This window comes from Tripterygium wilfordii, chromosome 9, assembly GCF_013401445.1.
Source record: "Tripterygium wilfordii isolate XIE 37 chromosome 9, ASM1340144v1, whole genome shotgun sequence".
Taxonomy (NCBI): Eukaryota; Viridiplantae; Streptophyta; class Magnoliopsida; order Celastrales; family Celastraceae; genus Tripterygium; species Tripterygium wilfordii.
In genome coordinates this window covers 2,884,773-2,905,883 of record NC_052240.1, presented here as the reverse complement: position 1 = coordinate 2,905,883, position 21,111 = coordinate 2,884,773, and the positions used below count along the sequence as shown (strand labels likewise).

At 37.4% G+C, this 21,111-nt stretch overlaps 4 protein-coding genes and 1 pseudogene across 14 annotated transcripts; 3 read left to right on the top strand and 2 right to left on the bottom strand.

Moving 5' to 3' along the window:
• Positions 1 to 1,284: 1,284 nt before the first annotated feature.
• LOC120006102 (protein PLASTID TRANSCRIPTIONALLY ACTIVE 14-like) lies at positions 1,285 to 6,262 on the top strand. Of its 2 annotated transcripts, none has more exons than XM_038855991.1 (13): positions 1,285 to 1,462; positions 1,548 to 1,721; positions 1,823 to 1,960; positions 2,150 to 2,275; positions 2,552 to 2,611; positions 2,725 to 2,814; positions 2,918 to 3,068; positions 3,768 to 3,877; positions 4,313 to 4,384; positions 4,941 to 5,046; positions 5,158 to 5,355; positions 5,699 to 5,741; positions 5,841 to 6,262. In XM_038855991.1, the coding sequence occupies exons 1-13, from the start codon at positions 1,406 to 1,408 to the stop codon at positions 5,917 to 5,919; spliced, it is 1,404 nt and encodes a 467-aa protein (XP_038711919.1). In that variant the 5' UTR covers positions 1,285 to 1,405; the 3' UTR covers positions 5,920 to 6,262. The 2 variants fall into 2 exon arrangements, with proteins under 2 accessions (XP_038711919.1, XP_038711918.1); XM_038855990.1 differs by having other exon boundaries at positions 2,483 to 2,611.
• A 655-nt stretch (positions 6,263 to 6,917) lies between these two features.
• On the top strand, positions 6,918 to 11,965 carry LOC120006101 (pentatricopeptide repeat-containing protein At4g20090). 6 transcript variants are annotated; one of them, XR_005469939.1, is made up of 5 exons: positions 6,918 to 9,024; positions 10,525 to 10,603; positions 10,872 to 11,035; positions 11,440 to 11,549; positions 11,640 to 11,965. XR_005469939.1 is itself a non-coding variant. In XM_038855988.1 (2 exons), exon 1 carries the CDS (start codon positions 7,056 to 7,058, stop codon positions 9,015 to 9,017), a length of 1,962 nt encoding a protein of 653 aa, XP_038711916.1. In that variant the 5' UTR covers positions 6,918 to 7,055; the 3' UTR covers positions 9,018 to 9,024; positions 9,397 to 10,436. The 6 variants fall into 6 exon arrangements, 1 of the variants encoding a protein (XP_038711916.1); XR_005469940.1 differs by lacking the exon at positions 11,440 to 11,549; XR_005469938.1 differs by having other exon boundaries at positions 11,489 to 11,965.
• Positions 11,966 to 12,286: 321 nt separating this feature from the next.
• On the bottom strand, positions 12,287 to 15,596 carry LOC120006082 (phosphatidate cytidylyltransferase, mitochondrial). Of its 4 annotated transcripts, none has more exons than XM_038855951.1 (10): positions 15,024 to 15,594; positions 14,881 to 14,937; positions 14,732 to 14,794; positions 14,566 to 14,634; positions 14,319 to 14,411; positions 13,938 to 14,042; positions 13,795 to 13,872; positions 13,394 to 13,519; positions 12,992 to 13,097; positions 12,287 to 12,769 (listed from the first exon to the last, which is right to left on the bottom strand). In XM_038855951.1, the coding sequence occupies exons 1-10, from the start codon at positions 15,129 to 15,131 to the stop codon at positions 12,579 to 12,581; spliced, it is 996 nt and encodes a 331-aa protein (XP_038711879.1). In that variant the 5' UTR covers positions 15,132 to 15,594; the 3' UTR covers positions 12,287 to 12,578. The 4 variants fall into 4 exon arrangements, with proteins under 4 accessions (XP_038711879.1, XP_038711881.1, XP_038711880.1 ...); XM_038855953.1 differs by having other exon boundaries at positions 14,746 to 14,794; positions 15,024 to 15,108; XM_038855952.1 differs by lacking the exon at positions 13,795 to 13,872 and having other exon boundaries at positions 15,024 to 15,596.
• Positions 15,597 to 15,898: 302 nt separating this feature from the next.
• Positions 15,899 to 19,246, bottom strand: LOC120006083 (haloacid dehalogenase-like hydrolase domain-containing protein 3). Of its 2 annotated transcripts, XM_038855956.1 has the most exons (5): positions 18,868 to 19,246; positions 18,043 to 18,130; positions 17,158 to 17,559; positions 16,652 to 16,858; positions 15,899 to 16,428 (listed from the first exon to the last, which is right to left on the bottom strand). In XM_038855956.1, exons 3-5 carry the CDS (start codon positions 17,413 to 17,415, stop codon positions 16,111 to 16,113), a joined length of 783 nt encoding a protein of 260 aa, XP_038711884.1. In that variant the 5' UTR covers positions 17,416 to 17,559; positions 18,043 to 18,130; positions 18,868 to 19,246; the 3' UTR covers positions 15,899 to 16,110. The 2 variants fall into 2 exon arrangements, with proteins under 2 accessions (XP_038711884.1, XP_038711883.1); XM_038855955.1 differs by lacking the exon at positions 18,043 to 18,130 and having other exon boundaries at positions 18,868 to 19,244.
• Positions 19,247 to 19,825: 579 nt separating this feature from the next.
• On the top strand, positions 19,826 to 21,046 carry LOC120005899 (annotated as a pseudogene).
• The last annotated feature ends 65 nt before the right edge of the window (positions 21,047 to 21,111 follow it).

Below are 21,111 nucleotides of genomic sequence, written 5' to 3'. Positions count from 1 at the left end.
TTTAGAAGACCTAAGACTTTCTTCATTTTTGGTGCTCTCTACATACAGTACTGTACTACTACCCTCTGCCTTCCTTCCAGATCAGAATTACATAGGAGTTATCTATGGAGATGGATGTACAACTTCAGTTCTACTCGGATAGCTGCACCTGCATGTATGCATAGAAGTTCTCACTGCTCCTTTTCTTTTCTTTTTTCTATTCATTTTTGAAGAATCAAGGAAATATTTCATGCTCATGCCTCTGAAAAGTAATTTAAACACAGGCACAAGAGCAAGGAAACTTCATACATCCTAAAATTCGTAAGAATTTTTTTTTTCCAAGGAGGAAATAAAACAGCAAGAAAAAAACCAAGCTTTTTTTTTTTTTTCCCCTTCCTGAAGGTAAATGACACATGTAGGTGTTGAGAAAATCTGGAAATTCTAAAGTAATATTCCAAAATCTCACTTTGCAAAAATATAAAGATTATTAGAAATGAAAAAGAATAACATAATCACGAATACATGAATTTAGGTGAAAAGCTCCAAATATTGGAGGAAAACCACGATATTTGTTAAAGACAACCACAAAAGATTCACTGAAAAATTGTTGCAATTATGTACACACTAAATGATTATCTCACACCAAGAACTCAATAACACCCAAAATAATTAATTCTCTCTCAAACCATCTCTCAAGCTTAACTTATTCTCATTTCATATCAGTACATATATATACATATATACATATACATATACACACATATATATATGTATTTGAGTCATGCGTCGTCCATACTTGTCAACATCTCAGCTTGGAGCCACCAAACCTACAGAATCAACACATGTAATTTATATTTTTTTAATCAATACTAACAATTAATAAGTTAATAATTGAAAAACTGATGCAACGCGCAAACAAAGATCGATTAGTTTGAATCTATTAAGAAAATTGAGAGAAACTTTAAAAATTATATTAATTCATCATTCATTTTTTTCTTAAGACACTTACAACCCTATAAATACTAAAACTATAAAACCCTAATAAACATGAAAATATAAGAAAAATTATTTATTGAAATATGTTTGCAAATTGCGTGAAAACAAAGCGTCCGTTGACAAAAAGAAAAGAAAAAAGGACTTAATATTATAGTAAGACTTTAAGATAAATATTATTTACACCCAATTTTTTATTAAATACATCTCATTAACTTTTTAAAAACACATTAAAATAAATTAAAATGGAGTGTACTTAATAAAAAATAGAATACAAATACATTTATTTAACCCAAGTAAGAAAATCGGTAGTAGTCATGGAAAAGGGCGAGGACAGGTTACGGGAGTGAAGTGGATAAGGTAGCGGCTACACTGCATCAGAAGAAGCAAAGAAATTTGACTCCTTTTTCGCTTTTAACACTATAACGAACAAATGAGCTCTTGCATTCCCCTGTATCAGCTCACGCAGTGCAACTTCAACAATCTCCAGGTCCTCTCTATTATAGATACACTTCTTGGTTCTTCGAGAATTCATTGTATAAGCTAATTAAATAACAAAGTTCTAATTTTTGCAGCGTCGGTGGAGGTGGTCGCCAACTCCCACCACAAACCCATTCAGCGGCTTTAGTAAGGCCAGAGTGGACGATGACAATAACAGAGTCAGACCCATCCGAGCTTCCGTTGAGACGGCCCCATTCCCGTTCTTACAACCTCCTAATCCAAAAGTTGAAGAGGATTCACCCTCTCTGGTTACTGTTGCTCAATTACTTTTCTTTCCTTGGTTTAGGTTTATGCCGTTTTTTGTCGAGTAAGTGTTTTTTTTTGTTTTTTTTGTTTTTCTGGAATATAGTTGGAACCGGCAGACCCCGATTTCTACAAGATAGGGTATGTACGCAGTATGCGAGCTTATGGGGTTGATTTCAAGGAAGGGCCTGACGGTTTTGGAGTTTATGCTTCCAAAGATGTTGAACCTACTCGCCGTGCCAGGGTGAGTTGCTCCTTGGCATCACAATTGTTAGTATAAGGTCTCATCACCTTTTGTCATGGATTGATTATATATTAATCTGTTCTAATATCTTGAATTTGTTGCTAGTACCATGACTTTTATGAATTTATTTTCACTTGTAAATCTTAGTTGCTTAGTCTCTTCTCAGTTACTCAGTATTTGGATGGACAGGTGATTATGGAAATCCCATTGGAGTTGATGTTAACCATAAGTAAGAAGCTTCCTTGGATGTTTTTCCCTGATATAATACCAGTGGGTCATCCAATATTTGATATCATTAACTCTACTGATCCAGAGGTAATTAGCAGCATCTTTACTTCGTTACTCTTATCTCCTGGTTTATACCTTCATCGTCATTCATACGTTATGTAGTCGATTACCTATAATTCCTGTTCATTATTATACTTGTCCAATTGTTCAACTCGAGTGAGGATCATTTGATTGCTGTTTTATTGTTATAATAAATTTTACCGCATTCTTAGTTTGGAATTCTCTCCCTGCCAGACAGATTGGGACCTGAGGTTAGCATGCCTTCTATTATATGCATTTGATCGCGATGATAACTTTTGGCAGCTATATGGTGACTTCTTACCTAGTGCAGAAGAGTGCACTAGCTTGCTTCTGGCAACAGAGGTGTGTGAACTCGAAGAACAGGAAACCTTATTTTAGTTGTTTCATTGAACTTCTTTGTGGTGTTCTAAGAATCTCCTCTCATTCCTTCCCTGTTGTTTCTTGTAATGCTGCAGGAGGAGCTCTTGGAGCTGCAGGACCTAAATCTTGCATCAACCATGAGAAAACAACAATTAAGAGCATTAGAATTTTGGGAGAAGAACTGGGTACCGACCAGCCTTTCCATCAAATGCACTATTTTTTTCCCCTGTTCCAGCAACTCATTATGCCCATTAATAACAAACTGATTTCCTATTCGACCTCCATCAGCATGATGGTGTCCCCCTGAAAATAAAACGCCTTGCTCGTGATCCTGAGAGATTTATATGGGCCGTGAGTATGGCACAATCACGGTGCATCAACATGCAACTGAGGATTGGTGCTCTCATTCAAGATGCAAATTTATTAGTTCCTTATGCTGGTAAGCATCTAACTCTATATTCGTTCTAATTATAACCTCTTAAAATATTGCGTTAATTTAGTTCTTCAAAGAAGTATATTTGTTGTAGACTGTTGATAGTAAATGCTCTCTTTTATGTTGTAATATACAGTTTTGAGATAATTAAGCGTATGATATTTTTTTTCTACAAATTGGGTTTTGCTCTATGAATCCTTTTAGACCGTTCATGTGTGATGATTTGATCGAGGTGTGTCTAACCGAGAACAATATGTGTGTCTAACATGTGAAGTATTGGCATTGTCATTATTGTCATCCAAATGTGCAGCATAGGCTACTGTCCGACAATATCTTTTTGCTTGAACAAACACATCTTTGCATAATATGTCAACTGACACATAAATAAAGCTTCCCATATATGCTGTGTAATTCTTAACTGACAGGTAGAATTCATTAACAGATGTTGAATAAAAATTTTAGTTGATTCAAGACATATCCATGTTGATTGAGTTTGTAAATGCCACCAGTCAATCAAGCTCCTTGAATAGTTTAGGCAATGTTAATAGTTTTTTCTCCCTTTTTTGTTGACTGGCGTCTGGTGCTTGCAGATAGAAATTTTCCATCTTGATCCCTCCCCATAACAGTCTGCAGTTGTTGGTGTCATTGGGTTTATTTGCTTCTTCTTTTTCCTGCCTATTTATCAAATTTAGCGATTTTCTGCAGACATGCTAAACCATTCCTTCGAGCCGAATTGTTTTTTTCATTGGCGTTTTAAGGATCGTATGCTTGAGGTGATGATAAATGCTGGAGAACGGATTAGAAAAGGAGATGAGGTAACTTTTTCTATGTTTCTGCTAAATATTAATCTTGTTTATCCCTATCGCCACCCACCAGCCAAGTGTTGCCAAGCTCCGAAATCAATGCATTATTGGGAATCTCATGTCCTAGTTTTGTGAGTGATCTTTAATCTCCCGATGAAAATATTTAACCACTTAAATTAGGTTTTTTTTCTTTAAACTTAATTAGTTGCAAATGCAGCTACATGCTACCTAGAACCTCTTAGTCGTATGTATTGGCATGCTGATCATAACTGATCCATAATTAGTCATTGATCTAAACTAATTGATGTTCCTCTCATTATCAAATCACCTTCCTTTGAATTTTCTCTTTATCTCATTACCCACAAGAAATCCTTTGCTGGAATTATGTTACTGCCATAAATTTGATGTGGAGGTTCCATCGTGTTGATCTCATGAAAATTCTCCCAGATGACAGTCAACTACATGAACATGCAGAAGAATGATATTTTCATGCAAAGATACGGATTTTCATCAGCTGTGGTAACTTGCTCTCACTTTCTTCCTTCACAAAGAAAAAAATTATTTGACTTGTTTACTTCATGCAATCTTGGCTGGGAGAACATGGAAGTTTGAGATAATAATCTAGTTCGTTCTTTCCTGAACCCTAAGAAGAATAAAAAGTTTCATTGTAAGAAGAGGAATGTGTTTATATTTTATGCATAAACAGTGTCCTTTGGGGTGATCATCATAGAGACATAGAATGTTTTTTGGATAATGATGTATTTGGTTTTTTCATGGCCACTGTAAGAAGGAAACTATGTTTCAAAGAGGTCTGTGTTTACAGTTTCATGCCAGAAACAATGGTCTTATGGTCTATTGATATATGAAATCTATCCATATGCCTAAAGGTACCTCACATAATACATCTATGATAATATTCTGTCAATTTTTAAGCAATTAGATGTTACGGGTGTTGGTTTGAATTTAGTGTGCCAAGGTGTTGCACATATTGTACAATTTCTTAGCATCTAAAGTAATTTATTGGATGACCCTCTTTCAAAAACACACTTAGGTCTTTTTGACTTAAATATTGTAGAATCCTTGGGATGCACTCCAGTTCTCTGGCGACGCATGTATACATTTGGACTCCTTCCTCTCAGTCTTCAGTATATCTGGGCTTCCTGAAGAATATTATCATAACAGTACGAGAAATATTTTTAAAATTTTCTTTTTGCTGCTTGCTTTCTATGGCTTGTTCCGTAATTACTTTTCTAAAATTTTTCCGGTTGATCCACATGCGAATTTTCTGGCAGGTAATTTGTCGAGGGATAGTGATACTTTTGTTGATGGTGCGGTCATAGCAGCAGCAAGAACATTACCCACTTGGTCAGATGGGGATTTGCCTCTAATTCCAAGCATGGAAAGGAAAGCTGCTAAGCAGTTACAGGACGAGTGCCAACAAATGCTTGCAGAATTTCCTACTACTTTTGAGCAAGACCAGAATTTGCTAGGTATGTATATTAGCAATTTATGCAACATTCATCCTATGTTGAGCAAAACATGATTCTATTTGCTTTTGGCTTTTCTTGTAATGGACAAATAGAATGTTCACCATCCTTAAGAGGGTAAGAAATGTCTCCCATTGACTAATTGTGTTAAAACTCGATCATCTAGTTCGCAAAATTTGAATGTCCTCGTTTAGGGGCGTAGACCAGCTTTTTACAACTCAATATCATATAAAGGTAGTCATTGCCAGAATATCAACTTCTGCCTGCAACTGAGGTTTTTCTATTTTTTTTTTCCTTTTCGACACTCATCTTGATGTTTTATCTTTTCGTGCTCTATCATGAACAGATTCTGCTCCAGACCCTAGGAGAATATATGAAGCTGCAATCAAGTATGTAATTCTCGTCTTACTTTTTGCTTGCCATTTTTCCTTTCCATATACTCGAATCCAGCGCCAGTTCATAACATGTTACTATCTGGGCTCCTGTAGGTATAGATTGCATCGGAAGTTGTTCATCGAGAAGCTTGTCCAGGCACTGGATATTTATCAAGAGAGGATATTGTTCTAATCACTGAGTTTTCATCATTGGAGCTGCATTTTTGTCACATGGTTGGTGAAAAAAAACACATGGCATGGCCATAGTAGCTGAGGGATTTATTGGCAGCCAGATCTATCAATTTTCGCATAGCTAGCATGTGTAAAGATAATTCATTTTCTTTACTTGGGACTCATAGATCAGTTGATTGAAAATGTAGTAGCTTTTTTGGATATGAATTGTTGCAAGTAATGGAAACTAGATTGCCATATGGGTTGAAACTTGAAAGGACATCCCATACTTCAACTTGTACTTCCCGCTTACCTACTCACTCTGATAAAATTAGGTCCCTCTCTCTACCAGTTTTAACTTTTAAGACGGTGGATTTCTGTTCTCTCTTTGAAAAGAAATACGTTTTCTGATGATTCAAGGAAAATGTATCTTGTTGTGTTCATATGCATAATGGTGATGGTTTCATTTCTCTAATTCACCTCCTGAAACTTTTTCCTGGGAGTTTCGGGTGCTGCTAGTTTTGTAGCTTCTAATTCTGTTTTGTTTACTCGGCTGTATGGGGGCTTTTATTGGGCTCGGGGTCGGGCTCCTTTTACGACCATATAAGAACCATAACTAGTCCTCTCAGCCGCCCGACCAGGTGCAGGCATCCCGGATGAACCTCCTGCTATTATTTTTATGTAGAGGTGGAAAAAAAATCCTATTCCGGATCAAATAAGATTACATGCTTATGAAATATTTATGTCCAAATCGTATTCTGGATTGTATTTCAGACATATTTGATTGATCAAATCTAAACCTAGATTGTTTTAAATTCGGACAAGTGGATTGAATGATAACCTAATATGTATTAGTGTTCGGACAATATTTTTGTGTTTGAACCAGATCAAATTTTAAACTAGATAAAAATTTTGTCGACCCGTATTTTCAACATGTAACTAATGTTCAAAAATTTGATTTAATCGGATCGGCCAAATTCGGTTATCATCCAGTTTCGTCACCCTAATTTTATGTCACAAGACAACCGGATCCTTGAAGATGTCAACCACCGGGAGCCGTCAAAATACTGAAAATATGTCCGTTCGGTCTGGAAAGCTAAATAGAACAATAAAACCATCACTGTTTCCTCATCCTCGCATTCGAGCACCAGCGCGTCAATGGCTACTATACCATACAAACTCAGTCGTCAAAGGCCCCGGGCTCGCCAACTCTACTGCAATTGCGTGAAGTTGTTGAGTCCTTTCTCTCTCCTCGCAATTCAGACAAGCAGAACTATCGGAACCGAATCCGAGAGCCTCCATGAACCCGAGCCTCCAATTTCTGACCTAATCTTCCAATCCGGACCCAAAATGGGTTCTTACCAACCGGGTGATTCCTCTTACTATTCCTTGATCGAAAACTATGCCGGTTGTGGCGATTTTAGAACATTAGAGACGGTCTTGGCTCGAATGAGACGGGAAAACAGGGTATTCCTAGAGAAGAGCTTCATTCAAATCTTCAAGGCTTATGGGAAGGCGCAATTACCCGAGAAAGCCGTGGAAATGTTTGATAGAATGGTTCGTGAATTTAGGTGTAAACGTACTGTTAAGTCGTTTAATTCGGTTCTTAATGTTATTATAAAAGATGGTTGCTTCCATCGCGCACTGGAGTTCTACTATTCTGTTGTTAATGATATAAGCATGAATATTTCTCCAAACGGGCTTAGTTTCAATTTGGTCATTAAGGCGATGTGCAAGTTGGGATTGGTTGACAGTGCAGTCGAGTTGTTCAGGGAAATGCCTGTTAGAAAATGTACTCCTGACGTGTATACTTATTGCACCCTAATGGATGGTTTGTGCAAGGAGGATAGGATTGATGAGGTTGTTTCGTTGTTCGATGAGATGCAAATTGAGGGTTGTTTTCCCACTTCTGAGACGTTCAATGTGCTTATCAATGGGTTATGCAAAAAGGGTGATTTAGCTCGCGCAGCAAAGTTTCTGGATAATATGTTACTTAAAGGTTGTGTTCCTAATGAAGTGACCTACAATACACTTATTAATGGTTTATGTCTCGTGGGGAAGTTGGACAAGGCAGTTAGTGTTTTGGACCGGATGGTGTCAAACAAATGTGTACCTAATGAGATCACCTACGGAACGATTGTCAACGGGCTTGTCAAGCAAGGAAGGGCAGAAGATGCAGCTCATTTGTTGAATTCCATAGAGGAAAGAGGGTATCTTGCGAATGAACACATTTATTCTGCTATATTAAGTGGGTTATTTAAGAAGGGAAATTCTGAAGAGGCAAGGAGGTTGTTCAAAAATATGGTAGAAAAGGGATGCAAACCCAACATTGTTGTGTACAGTGCTGTGGTAGATGGTTTGTGTCGAGAAAGAAAACCTGACGAAGCCTATGAAATTCTTGGTGACATGATAAACAAGGGTTGCCCACCCAATGCTTACACGTATAGCTCGTTGATGAGAGGTTTTTTTGAGATAGGTAACAGCGGCAGAGCCATACAGGTGTGGAATGAGATGGCTGAAAATAATTGTATACCCAATGAGGTTTGTTACAGTGTACTTATTGATGGCCTTTGCAAGGATGGAAAGCTGAGAGAGGCTATGATGGTCTGGACACGCTTGTTGTACACAGGATGTAAGCCAGATGTTGTAGCTTACAGTTCGATGATTCATGGCCTCTGCAACAGTGGCTCACTAGATGAGGCTATAAAACTCTTCAATGAGATGCTTTGTCATAAGCCTGAATCTCAACCTGATGTCATCACTTATAACATTCTTTTGAAAGCTTTCTGCGAGCAGGGAAATGTCTCTCGTGCCATTGATCTTTTAAATGGCATGTTGGATAGGGAATGTGATCCAGACTATGTCACATGCAACATATTCTTGAGGGCCTTCGGACAAAATCTAAGCATTCAGCAAGACGGGAGGGAGTTTCTAGACGAGCTCGTGATTAGGCTATTTAGACGACACAGAGTGTCAGGTGCATCTAAAATTTTGGAAGTAATGCTGCAAAAGTCTTTCGCACCAAAAGCCTCTACATGGGATAGAGTTGTTCAAGAAATCTGCAAACCCAAGAAGATACGAGCAGACATTAACAAATGTTGGAGCAATCTATTCTGCTAAAATATAGGTAAGGCTCTTGTTACATATTTGCAACTTTTCAGGTCTTTATTTGTTTTTCAACCATTATATCTTGGTTGAATTACCAACAATCTTCAAAGGAAAGGAACACATATTTCCAATAGATATTTCTTATGCAGCTATGCTAGGCCTAGGAGGAGGGGTGAAATGGCTAAGTAATCTTAGGAAGTAGCTTTAGAAATAATGACATTTCTTGGGTAACTGGCAAAACTAGGATGAAATTAAGGCTTGATAATGTTATAGAGAGTTAATGGCTGAGAGATTTCATACTAACAAAAAGTTTTGCACTAGGTTTGAAAATTTTCAAAATAGCTCTAGTGTGGCTCCATCTAATTTATTTTCTGCATATTTCTTCTTGCAGGATGTTCTTGGCATGTTCATTTTGAGCATAATTTTACTTTTGCATCATCTGCTTTAGATGGCATGTAAGCCACTCACCTTGTTTTCGTGAGGACTATGCTCAGTAAACTAAATGGAGATTGTGGATCATGAAACTCGAAACTTGGCGTTGTGCACTGGAGAACAATGAATATACCCCAAGAAGAAGTAAAGAGATATTGGTCTTGATGCTCATACTTGGAATTTATCAGTTCTCACTATCTCTCACTGTCTGCTCTTACTACAGGGAACTTCATAAAAATAAGCACCACCTGGGTAACTGAATCTTCCCCTGGAATTCAATCAGGAAATCCATAGCTTATAGCCCCCTCCCTCTGCCCTTAAGTTGTTTTTTTTTTGCCAGAAAGTTGTGTGGGGAGGGATCTTAACCATAGACAACTTACTGAAGAGTGGCATTTCCCAAGTCAGTGGACTCCAGTGGTGTTTTTATGGATGGTCTTTAGTTTCTTTTGCCAGGGTGGTGATACTATCACATTCTACATAAGCAAAGTATATAGTTGCTTGGGATCTCCCTTGCCACAAAGAGGAAAAAGGGAGTCGAATTGGATGTGTTAGCACAAGAAAACCTCGCAATCATCAGAAACCTGATTATACAGTATTCAGTGTAGATATGCGATATAAGTGGTAGTTTCCCTTGCGCTGATTGTTACCATCATTGTAGCAACTGCCAGGTCATAGAACATTAGAAGGACATTAGTTTACTGATCTCTTGGTGTGGTGTGAATGTGTAACAAGTTCTGGTGGGGTTTGAATTGAGAAGTTGCAACAATGCTTTCAAAAAGTATATGTCCCGTCTTTATGAAAACCAAATCTCCTTACTCAATGATTAGGAAAATGGCCTGCCTGCAACTCAATGTCCAAAAAGCAAATTTAAGAGCATTGCTCTTAACCATAAGTTTTTTGACAGAGTACTTTTCCAGCATGTTTGTGGCTTATTGGCCATGAACATATGAAATGTGGGTCACAATAACAGAAATCACATCCACATCATGTGATTTTCCACCAGGCAAGGATGCAGATTCACTTTGCTATTGTTTTCACTTTGCTTTTGCACTCCCTTGACCTCACTGTCGTCATTTGTCTTTTGAAGTTGGTCCTCAAACGGAATTATATCTGAAAGCACATAGCCGAAGACTGGTACCTGGTCCAATTCTGAAAGGATGGTACAGGTAAGAAATCCAATTTGCTCCACCTTTAATAAGTTCTTGGCCAAATCTCTCCATACTCTACTCTTTCACTCCACAAGCACTCTCTGGTGCTGACTACTAATAAAATTACTTGAAGTTGAATTATTTTGTTCTAGCTCAAGTTTCTTGGTTACAAGATGGTGGCTTGTCTTGAATGTGAATTTCTTAGTTATGGGGTTTTCCCCTTGATTCTTGTGCAATCACTGTACTACAGTTGGTGTTGATTTAGACAATTTTCTAAACTTGCCAGGACACTGAAGCAGACTTTAAGTCCTGAACATTGCTCGACTTTTCCAGAGTAATTATACATTTGCTACTTGTGCTGGAAGGACAACTTTTGCCTTCAAGCTCTCCTGTAGTTTGTCGATCTGCTCTCAAAATGATCTATGTCTGGTTCAAGCAGAAGTGTGAATGGTGAGTATGATTTATTACGCTTCAAGTTATGTCATCTAATTAAGAACCTTTTCTTGTTTGCTGTGAAGTAGCCTTTCCCATTTATAGATATAGAACACTAGGACAGCATACCTTACATGCAGTGAATTGAATATTTTGTCCATTATCCACAATTTGTAAATCAACAGATTTTGAAAAAATTTACATTGCTAATTTTCGATTTCTATATTTAACCACATAAGTCTATGCAAACAAATCCAATCAGATTAAAATCTACCCAGCCCCTCTGCACGAGGTCCTGTATTTATCCTTTTTATCTTTTTGTTTCTTTTTAAATTTCCAGTACTTTATCATTATGTTCGTTTTCTTTAAGAGTATTTTATCCTGGTTTAGTATTGTGATATGATGAGTTTGGTTTTATCCAGGAAATCAATTTTTGATGATTATGAACAAAAAAGGATTTTCTAATGCCAGATATTGAGAAGTTCTGGTGACGGTTTGAACTGTATCTGCAGCCATGGACAGAAAGGCCTATGTTAAGTCAAATATAATTGTATTCTTCCAAATTAATGGATACATTCTGAAGTAACATCTAAACACAGCTTCCATTCTCTTTAAAATGCAGATCTGTAGTTGTCAGAATGAATCCATTTCACCAAGCTTCCGTTCGGCATGATGTCTAGTATGGAGAAATGGGACAAAGGTCTTGAATCCTGTCTTTGACGGTGATCCTTGAAACCTTCATTTGAACTGCAGCTGATTATTTTCACAAGGTTTCGATGTCGTGTATTACTTGACATTCAGATTCAAAACTTCCAAATGCTCCTTCAAGTTGCAATTTGTAGACCTTTACTGCTACATTGTTCCCATCTGCTAGTATTCCTTTGTAAACGGAACAATAACTAGTATTACTTACGGGGATGCAAATACATTTCTTTCAACTATAGATCATAGAACTGTTTTTTACATGCTAATAGAACCATGAGTGAACACGTCGCATTGGAATTAGGGACAAGCATTTACACTCTGATTTTGTTGTGAACCTATAACTTGTTGATTAGATGCATTTTTAAGTTGCTGAACAATTACTCTCCATGGCAGCAGCTACCCTGAGTGACTGGAAATACTTTATTTTGCAAATACAGGGAAACAATTAACATACCATTGGATTATGGCCACTTCTCTTCCTTGAAGGATACAGAGGAGCAACACCTATTCATTAACTGATCCAGAGAAACTTTGTCAAATTCTCTGTAGCTCCTGTTTGAGCTCTTTTTTTGCTTAAGTTCTCTTATTTTATTTTATTTTATGCTGTTAATGTTCAAACCAAGAATGGAAGAAATTACAGCATCCACAACAATAAATGTATCAACCAGCTTAGGGCAAAACACAAAATGAGAGAAAAATGATCTCCACCATGGTAATAAGACTAGAAGGAATTTGCTGTGCTCCTTGGTAAACATGTAGTTAATTGGATATATGAGTGGATCATCAAAATTTGGCAAAGCCACTCAGTATATGTGGCTGAAGCATCTCTACTTAAAAACAGCTTTTAATTTTGGTGTCATGACCAGGATTTCCAGGCTTTGCGAATTTTATTAGCAAGATATCTTGTGCCGTTAACACCACCCACGGCTAGTAGACCAGACACAGCCTGCCTTGCACTTGAGACCATGACGACTCGCCTCAGGACCTTCTGCATGCATTTTGCAGCTTCCTCCCTTGAATTGATCACAACTTGATGTATAACTTTACCTGCAGTTCAATGTTACCAGAATGTAAGAATCTCTTCCCTTAGGAGCACATACAGAATAATCAACCAAAAAAAAATTAAGCACTATGCTCAGGCATCTAGGCTTCAGGCAAAGACAGTGAAGATAATGTGTGCTGGTGGTATAGTGATCAAACTCAAAACTAGGATGAAACTAAGTTATTATGCAGTTGATTTATCTCTTCTGCACAAGCTAAAGTTCATACCAGATTCATCTAGCATTTTGTTATCTCCTAGCTCCATTGCCATTCTGCTTCTGATCGTTGAACCAAGAGAAGAAACATGCAAATGGGCTGCAGATAAGCCGCAATCCTGGTTATGAGAAACAACAATATATTAGCATATTTGAGGCTAGATTCAGTGTTATTAGATTAAAAAGCTGTTCAATGACTTTCTGCATAGATTTTGAATATCTGCTGTAGGGTGTTGAGTGTCTATCTCAGTAATATTATACATGAAACTGCTTTCCTCAAGTGATTGCTGACATACCAGTCATCAAAGTGGAAAATAATTTTATAGTCTCTGAATAATTTAAGGAAAACTCTTATGTAATTGCATAGCGTTGAATGAATCTAAGTAAACGTAAGATGTTGAGGATTTCAATATACCTGAGAGATGTTTCCCTGTACACCAGATGATGAGAACCTTAATAACTCCTTTTTCTCATATTCTTCAAGAAAAGGCTTATATAATGACTGGAACAAATCAAATTGCCCTTGTACAATCTTCTTCACCTGTTGCAGATGTATTTGGACAAGAGAAACTTTGTAAGATAATGATGCTGGCTATTTCACTAATGATTGGCCAACAACTTAAGCTGCCAAACAATGTTATCTATGTACATCATAGAAAAAAAAAGTGATCTATATTGAAAAAAGAGAGGGAGGAAAACCAGCAAATAAGATTTCCATCCAAAAAAACATGCAGAGCAGTGACTACCTGTAAGCAATTTTTCAAGCCACCATATCAATGCTCCCAGAGATTTATGTAAGGTTTGATAGAGCCATACCTTGTTTTTGTCTTCAGCAAAAAACATACGCAAGTCACCCATATAAGAAAGGCTGCATATTTTTGCATACAAGTCTTCCTACATGATCATCGAGAATATCATCAATTCTATCAACTAAATAAGCATTGAGCGGTGAAACAAACCTCAGTGAACTGGGACGGCAAAAGAAGGAGAGCTGAAGCGACAGCAGCCTTCAAATTTACTGAGTTTACTTCTGCAATTTCCAAATTATCTACAAGGATTTGAACCTGCACAAAGTATTTTTAAATGGATGAGAGATTCACAAGGACAGGAACCATATATGTAGATAGTGTGACAGCATTAAATGAAAACAGTGAATATAAGTACAGGTACAGTAAACCAGCTAAACTTTATGAGTTCCTCAATGCAATCGGAAAACAATTAACTAAAGTGTTCTCATACTGTCCTTCAGTATGTGTTTTTGGTTATTTACAAAATTAGTGAAAGATGCATGCTCTCATGCTTACAAATGCAAAAAGATGAGACAAGCAGGAAAGACATACTGGTTTTTGTAAACGACCACTCAAGTAAAACCTGTCCCAAGTCAGTACATCCCGAATTAGATCATGCATCCTGACAATCCCATACTTGAACATCTGTCACATGTAAAGCAGTAAGTGAGACAGAATTTTTTATGGCCGTGTCATAATGTTGATCCAAGCATAACTTGCTGAATTGCTAATAAGTTGAACAAATGGCAGATACCAAAGGACCCTTTTATGTTCTCATTACTGGAAAGTAGTCCTATACCCTGTCATTCCAAGTAACAAAAGGGTTGAAGTGCACTCCTACACCGATCCCTTCAGCAACTTCAGTAATCTAACACAAAGATGAAATTATAGAATAAGAAATATATATATATATAAATAATAAACAAGAGAGAGAGAGAGAGGAAGAGAGATAGAGAGATTGGCACCAATTTTGCCCCACCAAGGTGCACCATCCATGAGGCATAGTGGATTCTATTCAAGTTAAGATTCTGGCTCAAATAAGAAAAGAAACAGAATCAGATACGATACGCATTTATGACAGCAGACAAGATATGAGTTACTACATAAATCTTACATCAGAATGCCATTGCATAGGATCTGCTACACCAAGAATGAAATCTACCATGGACGACTGCACCCAAATTTCAAAACTTTATAATAAGAACAATACTCTCATGAAAGATATTGAGACCAAATAAATGAGATGCGGGCATAAACCTTATCATGGTTGTTTGGATGGAGAGTAGAGCCATATACACAGCAGAACTCTACAGGAGGTAATTCTTTTATAAAACTTTCGACCTCGGCTTTGTTCTCATTCTCCATAATGAAACTATAAATTTCACGAATACAAGTATCAAAGTGAATGAACTTTAGCTTCTCTAGAGAAATTCCTCGAACAGTTGGTGTGCATGTAATATGGAGAATTGTTCAACTTGAATGGTGAATAAAAAACACAGCTTTGTTTTAACTTAGGAACATAGCGGCAAAGACTTTAGAATCCGAACACAGAAATGGCTCAAATGCTCTGTGAATACAATGTACCACAATTTTCAGAGTCCTACACCGTCTGGAGGTAGTCTATCAATTAGGGACTGGAGGAATTCATATGAAAAAAAAATCACATAAAAAGTTAAGTTTTGAATGGAGAGAGAGAGAGAAAGAGAGAGAGAGAGGCGCAACAAAGCTTAAACCAAAAAAGATGGGGCTTTAGGGTTTTACGGGAAAATCAATCGCTCTCATGGGAAGCAAACGAGGTTCCTCGAGTCTGTCTCTGCCAACCTACTCTGTATCTGCAAAGGAGGTTCCTTTTGAGTCTTCAGTCTTGACTCCCAAGGGGATCAGGCCCATGGGCCGTGTTCAGACTTGGGTTTGGTGTCATTGTGTCATAGTCTTACAGTCTTGCTCGGCCCGATGCACAAGACCTAAACTTCTTCGGCTTTCTCGTGGTTAACTAAGAATTTCACCAAAGCTTGTTTATGAACAAATTTGCACAATTCTTCTTTGCTTTCTCTCTAGAACCCTAAAGAAAATTTCAACTGTAGATCAGATCTAATTGTTTTAGCTATAATTCAATTAACAGTTCATAACTATGCATCACAAAAGAAGGAAAAAAATTCCTCTGATTCAATTACTTTCCAGCTCAATATCAACAACAATGCTAGTACAATTGTACAAAGCTAATGCAATTATCTCCCCCCAAAAAAAAAACACTTGAATCTGCGAAAGTTTCATCATGTATTGCATATCAAAGGTAGGTAAGACAGGTAGGGGAAGAGAGATAATTAAACGAATATCAGCGTCTTCAGCAAAGCGATGTATACAAGTCTGTTGTCAACTTCTCTGAACTAAGCAATTCCTGCACTGCCACCAAGTCAGGAAGGACAATTGCACCAGATTTTTCCCACTCCTTGGCATTAGGAGCCTTAAATCTGTCCAGTAGCAATGCATGCATTCCAACACTCTTTGCTGGCACGTAATCTTGGCGCATACTGTCACCAATATGCAGAGCTTCTTCTGGTGCAATATTTCCAGCCCTCTCAAGCGCAATTTGATAAATTTTTGGGTCTGGTTTCTCGACACCTTCAAGGCCGGAGAACACACCAAAGTCCCACTCGGATCCCTGATTTTCTCAGAGAGAGAGAGAGTCTATGTCAGTTTGTTCCCATGCTTGCCAATCCAAACATAAATACGAACATACATTTAAAGGGTGGCAGTGCCGTAATGTTTCTTAGTTACGGACTCATTAGTGTGAAACTGTGGTCATCCAAATGGATCAAGCAAACAAAGCAGCAGTGCAGTACTAAAATAAAACGTACTACCGTTTGTAGAAACTAGTCATGTACCTGATTCAAGCCCAAGGCAGGAAGTATCACGTCCTGGTAACGGTATTCAGCATTGCTAATGATGCCAACTGTAAGACCTTTTTCACGTGCCCATCTCAGAAATGGCCGGGAGTCAGGGAAGACACTGTAAGGAGCTGATGACCCAAAGGATGCATATATGCGTCGAAACACCTTCTCAAATGTCTCTTCGTCGTAATCATATCCAGCCTGCCAGAAAACAAACATGATTTATCAAAATGTTGCTTCAATGGAATCAAGGGAAACATTGATATCCCAAAACATCTCAGTCATGACCTTTGTTATTACTGCAAACTACATAGCCACAAGGAGGCTACTCTTGCCATGTTAAGAAGTTGAAAACGTGTGAATCATTGAAATAGTTCTTGTCCCCTCAAAGACATAAATAACCAACTCAATACAATGTGACACGCACTGATAAGTGAGGTATTCCTGATAAATTTGCAATATGACCAAAGATCATACAGCGATTGAGTCATATATCTCACCCTGACAAAGGAATTTCTCACACATGTCTTCCACCAGACAATGTTAGGCATCTTAGCTGCATGCCCAAAACAAGAATATTCTCTCGCCATTTCTGTATAAGCAAATTTAAAGCCCTCGTGCACACGCTTATAATCAGGGCAAGGTAGTCCAACAGATTTTGCTGCCATGCAATAGTAGTCACCGAGCTCCCCTTTGTAAGCTATTAGTGTACCAGTAACATCGACAGTGATACAGCGTAGTTTAGACAGCAAAGACATTGCAAAACCTGTGCAGCAGATGTTTACACTGAACGAACTCCAAAATCTTCTGCCAAGAAAACTGAATTTCTACTTATCATAAATGAATCCTCAGCAAATTATATCACCTTGGCTCTGCTCGTCTTTTTTACTGATTCAACTTGTCTGCATCCAATAATTTAAAGCACAATGAGGAACTAAATAATTATTGGTCCACTAATGGAATCAATAAAATTCCCAAAACAGAGAGTTCTGAAGAAAGTACACAACACATCCAATCATCGAATTATAAGAATCCTTGCAAATGGTTGGGTTAATAGATCAAAAGGTCAGAATGCAGGTAAATAAGAACTATTTTGCAGCCTTATGTGTCCATTCAAACAAAATAGGAGAACTATCAAATAGCAAAGACCTTTCCCATCGATGTGTCAAGAAAAGCTAATCTCGTCACAGTTTATATCAGATTGGCAAACAATACTATAACCAACTTCTGAGCAGGATGTCGTACATCTGACGGGGAACTAGCTCACAGTTCAAAGCACACATATTAAGATTTCTGAAATGCATCAAGAGGTTAAGATGATGACAAGAATGACTATACATATCAACAAAGAATATGGTTTCAAAATTAGATGACAAAATACCAACCAATCGATTAAGTTCTCTTCCTCTAATTCATTCCTGCTGCAACTTTTTTTTTTTTGGCTTGGGAGAGGTAAAAGCCATATGAGGCAACCTGGATGACATTATTCTCTTTTAGTCACAAATGGCTAAACAATCAGAAATTCAAAATCATTGTTAAGTAGGTAGATTCCATGGAGATCACCACCATGAGGTCATGAGTTTAAATACCTCCTCCCAGAGCTTGTCAACAAAGTATTTTATTTTCTACGATACCACATTGAATTAGGAAGAAACCTAGAAATCTGATCCACTTTCATTTCTACAATATTGCGAAATCTAGAGATTAAGTAAAATCAATTGCACTTGCTGTTTGATGTGGGACTTAATCCCACGATTAGACAAGCTCTCATTCATCAAGACTCTAGAAAATTCTTAACATCAATGCCTTCGATTAACTCAGCTCAGAAAAATCAGAGATTTAGATATAAAAGACACCTACTTTAATCAAAGAAATCAGCAATCAGAGAACTTTGATTGATACCTGTGATGATGAACTTTCATTAAAATGTACATAACCCAATTAATCTCGAGCCTAATCCATCAAAATTTTTCTTCTTTCTCATATATGGAACAGAAGAAACACAAAATCAAATCTAATCAAGGAGCCATTAAATAACCACAACGAAAGCAAAGCTCTCAAAATTAAAACGCATTGAAAGTAATAATCGGACAGAGTATAAAACCTTGAAAATGCATCCCAAAAGCCCAAAGTAAGATTCCATGTACACATAGAAGCAATACAAAAAAAAATCGAAGAACCCATCAAGAATAAAGAATTAGATTACATACCCATAAGTTCAGACGAAGGAGAAGCTAATTTGCTTCGACGACGAAATCGCCATTTTTTTTCTTCCCTTTGGAGTGTTGAAGGTTCTTCCTTGCGACTTCAGCTTTAGCTTTTGGCTTCGTTTACATAGACTGGGACCACCAAAGAACTGAAGAAGACCAACCAAATCTGAAATATATATATATATATAGATAGATCGCTACATAAATGGCGGATACAGAGGACTGGGGAGCAGATGCGTATTCTTCAAGTACTGAAGAAGACCAACCAAATCTGAAATATATACATAGATAGATCGCTACATTAATGGCGGATACAGAGGACTGGGGAGCAGAGGCGTATTCTTCAGGTACCTTGTTTTTCAAAAACAATTTTTGGTATTCCTGTTTTTAGTCTCCCTAAATTCACTCTTAATTCTTTTTTATTTGTTCCCATTACCTCTAATTATCATCTTTATCCAAATTTTCCACCTTTTTTTTCTTCCCTTGAGTAAAATAATGTCCTTTTGATTCCATACATTTGCATTTATTTTTATATCTTAATTCATAATTCTCCATTTGCATTTGCATTTTTAGTTCTTGATTCAATCTGATTGCTCCATCCATTGTGCGTCAACTTTTATATATAATACCATGTGGTTGGTTAGAATTATTCAAATCTCAAAAATTATACAAAAAAAATGTTTAGGGATGGAATATTCACTGCATATTTGCTCAAAATTAGAGATTGCATCACATTTAATGTGGTACAATATACTAATATAGACTTGCCAAACATGCAAGGAAATAATTAACTGCTAGTCTACTATCCAGAACAAAACCCAAATAAGAGGGTGGAGATAAAGACAAAGTTTTTACCATTTTTTTGACATAAAATGGAAAAAACTAAAAAGTACAAACCGGCAACCAAACAGTAAAAAAATAAAAACTGAATGTTACTTTCACCCAAAAGGCCAGAACCATGGACGCTAGCCTGAGGTTTTGCAGCCAAATTTTCTTTTTCGGGCTTTTCGACTTGTTTTGTTTGGTGCGGTGCATGAGCCAAAACCATAGGCCCACATAAAATTCGCCTGATACATGGATCTTGGCCCAATGTTATTACTACTGATGTCTCGGCCCACTAAATATGTACAGAAGTGAAACTCGGCCCTTTCAGACCAATTGAGTTTGATCGGTTGCGCCGACTAGTTTCAGTTTCAGCAATCGACCGACCTTCAGCATTTGTGGATTCTTTTCTTCTCACAGGAATCGGTGGCTAGAGACCAAGATTTTTCAATTTTCAAGCAATCAAGGTGTATAGATGGGTTTGTTTTCCTTTTGCTAAATGTAGTTAGATTTGGAGTAACCATAAATTGATAATGGAGAAGTTTCTTGAGTGATTATAAGTAACAAGTGTTTCCCATTTGCATGAAGAAAAAACTATCGGTTGCTGATTGCACATTCATCTCAACTTTTGTTTCCATTATCTGAGTGATTAATGGTTTGTATATGTTTGTGTGTATGATAGCATACTGAAATCAGAAGCTTATTTGTATCAACTCTTCCTTTTTCGCAGTGGAGGCAATTGGAAATGCAGGAACTGCAATAGCCATGTTGTCAAAGGATGGGCTTGTTTTGGTTGGTGAGAAGAAGGTCAATTCCAAGTTTCTTCGAACCGCAAAATCGACTCAGAAGATGTACAAGAATGATGACCATGGCAGCCTGTGTTGTGGTGGGTATAATGTCTGATGCCAACATCATTATCTACTGAGCAATGGTCCAAGTCCAGCTCAATAGGTATGCTTACGCCAGTTGAACAACTTGTTCAATCTCTTACTCCATCCATTTTTGTTATCGGGTTGGGACAAAAATTTTCTTTTCCAGCTTTACATGAGTGATTCAAGTGGAAACTATGGTGATTGGAAGGCTGCTGTAGTTGGGGCAAACAACCAGGAAGCATAATCCATTCTTGAGCAGGACTAAAACGATGATATCAGCAGAGAAGAGTCAGTTCAGTTAGCACTAAAGGACTCATTAAGATGATGGACAGCATAAACCTGACTTCAGAAAAACTCAAATTGGCTAAGCTTTGCCTATGCCTTCTGGACAAGTAAAATATCAGGTATGCTCACCTGATTTTCTAAGCAAGCTTCTTTAGAAATTTGGAGTCAGCCAACCTGCTGTTGAGGGCCTTGGTCATTGAGGCCTCTTATGTTACTATATTTTACTAAAAGTGAGTTTCAGAACTGATTTTGCACAATATCAAAT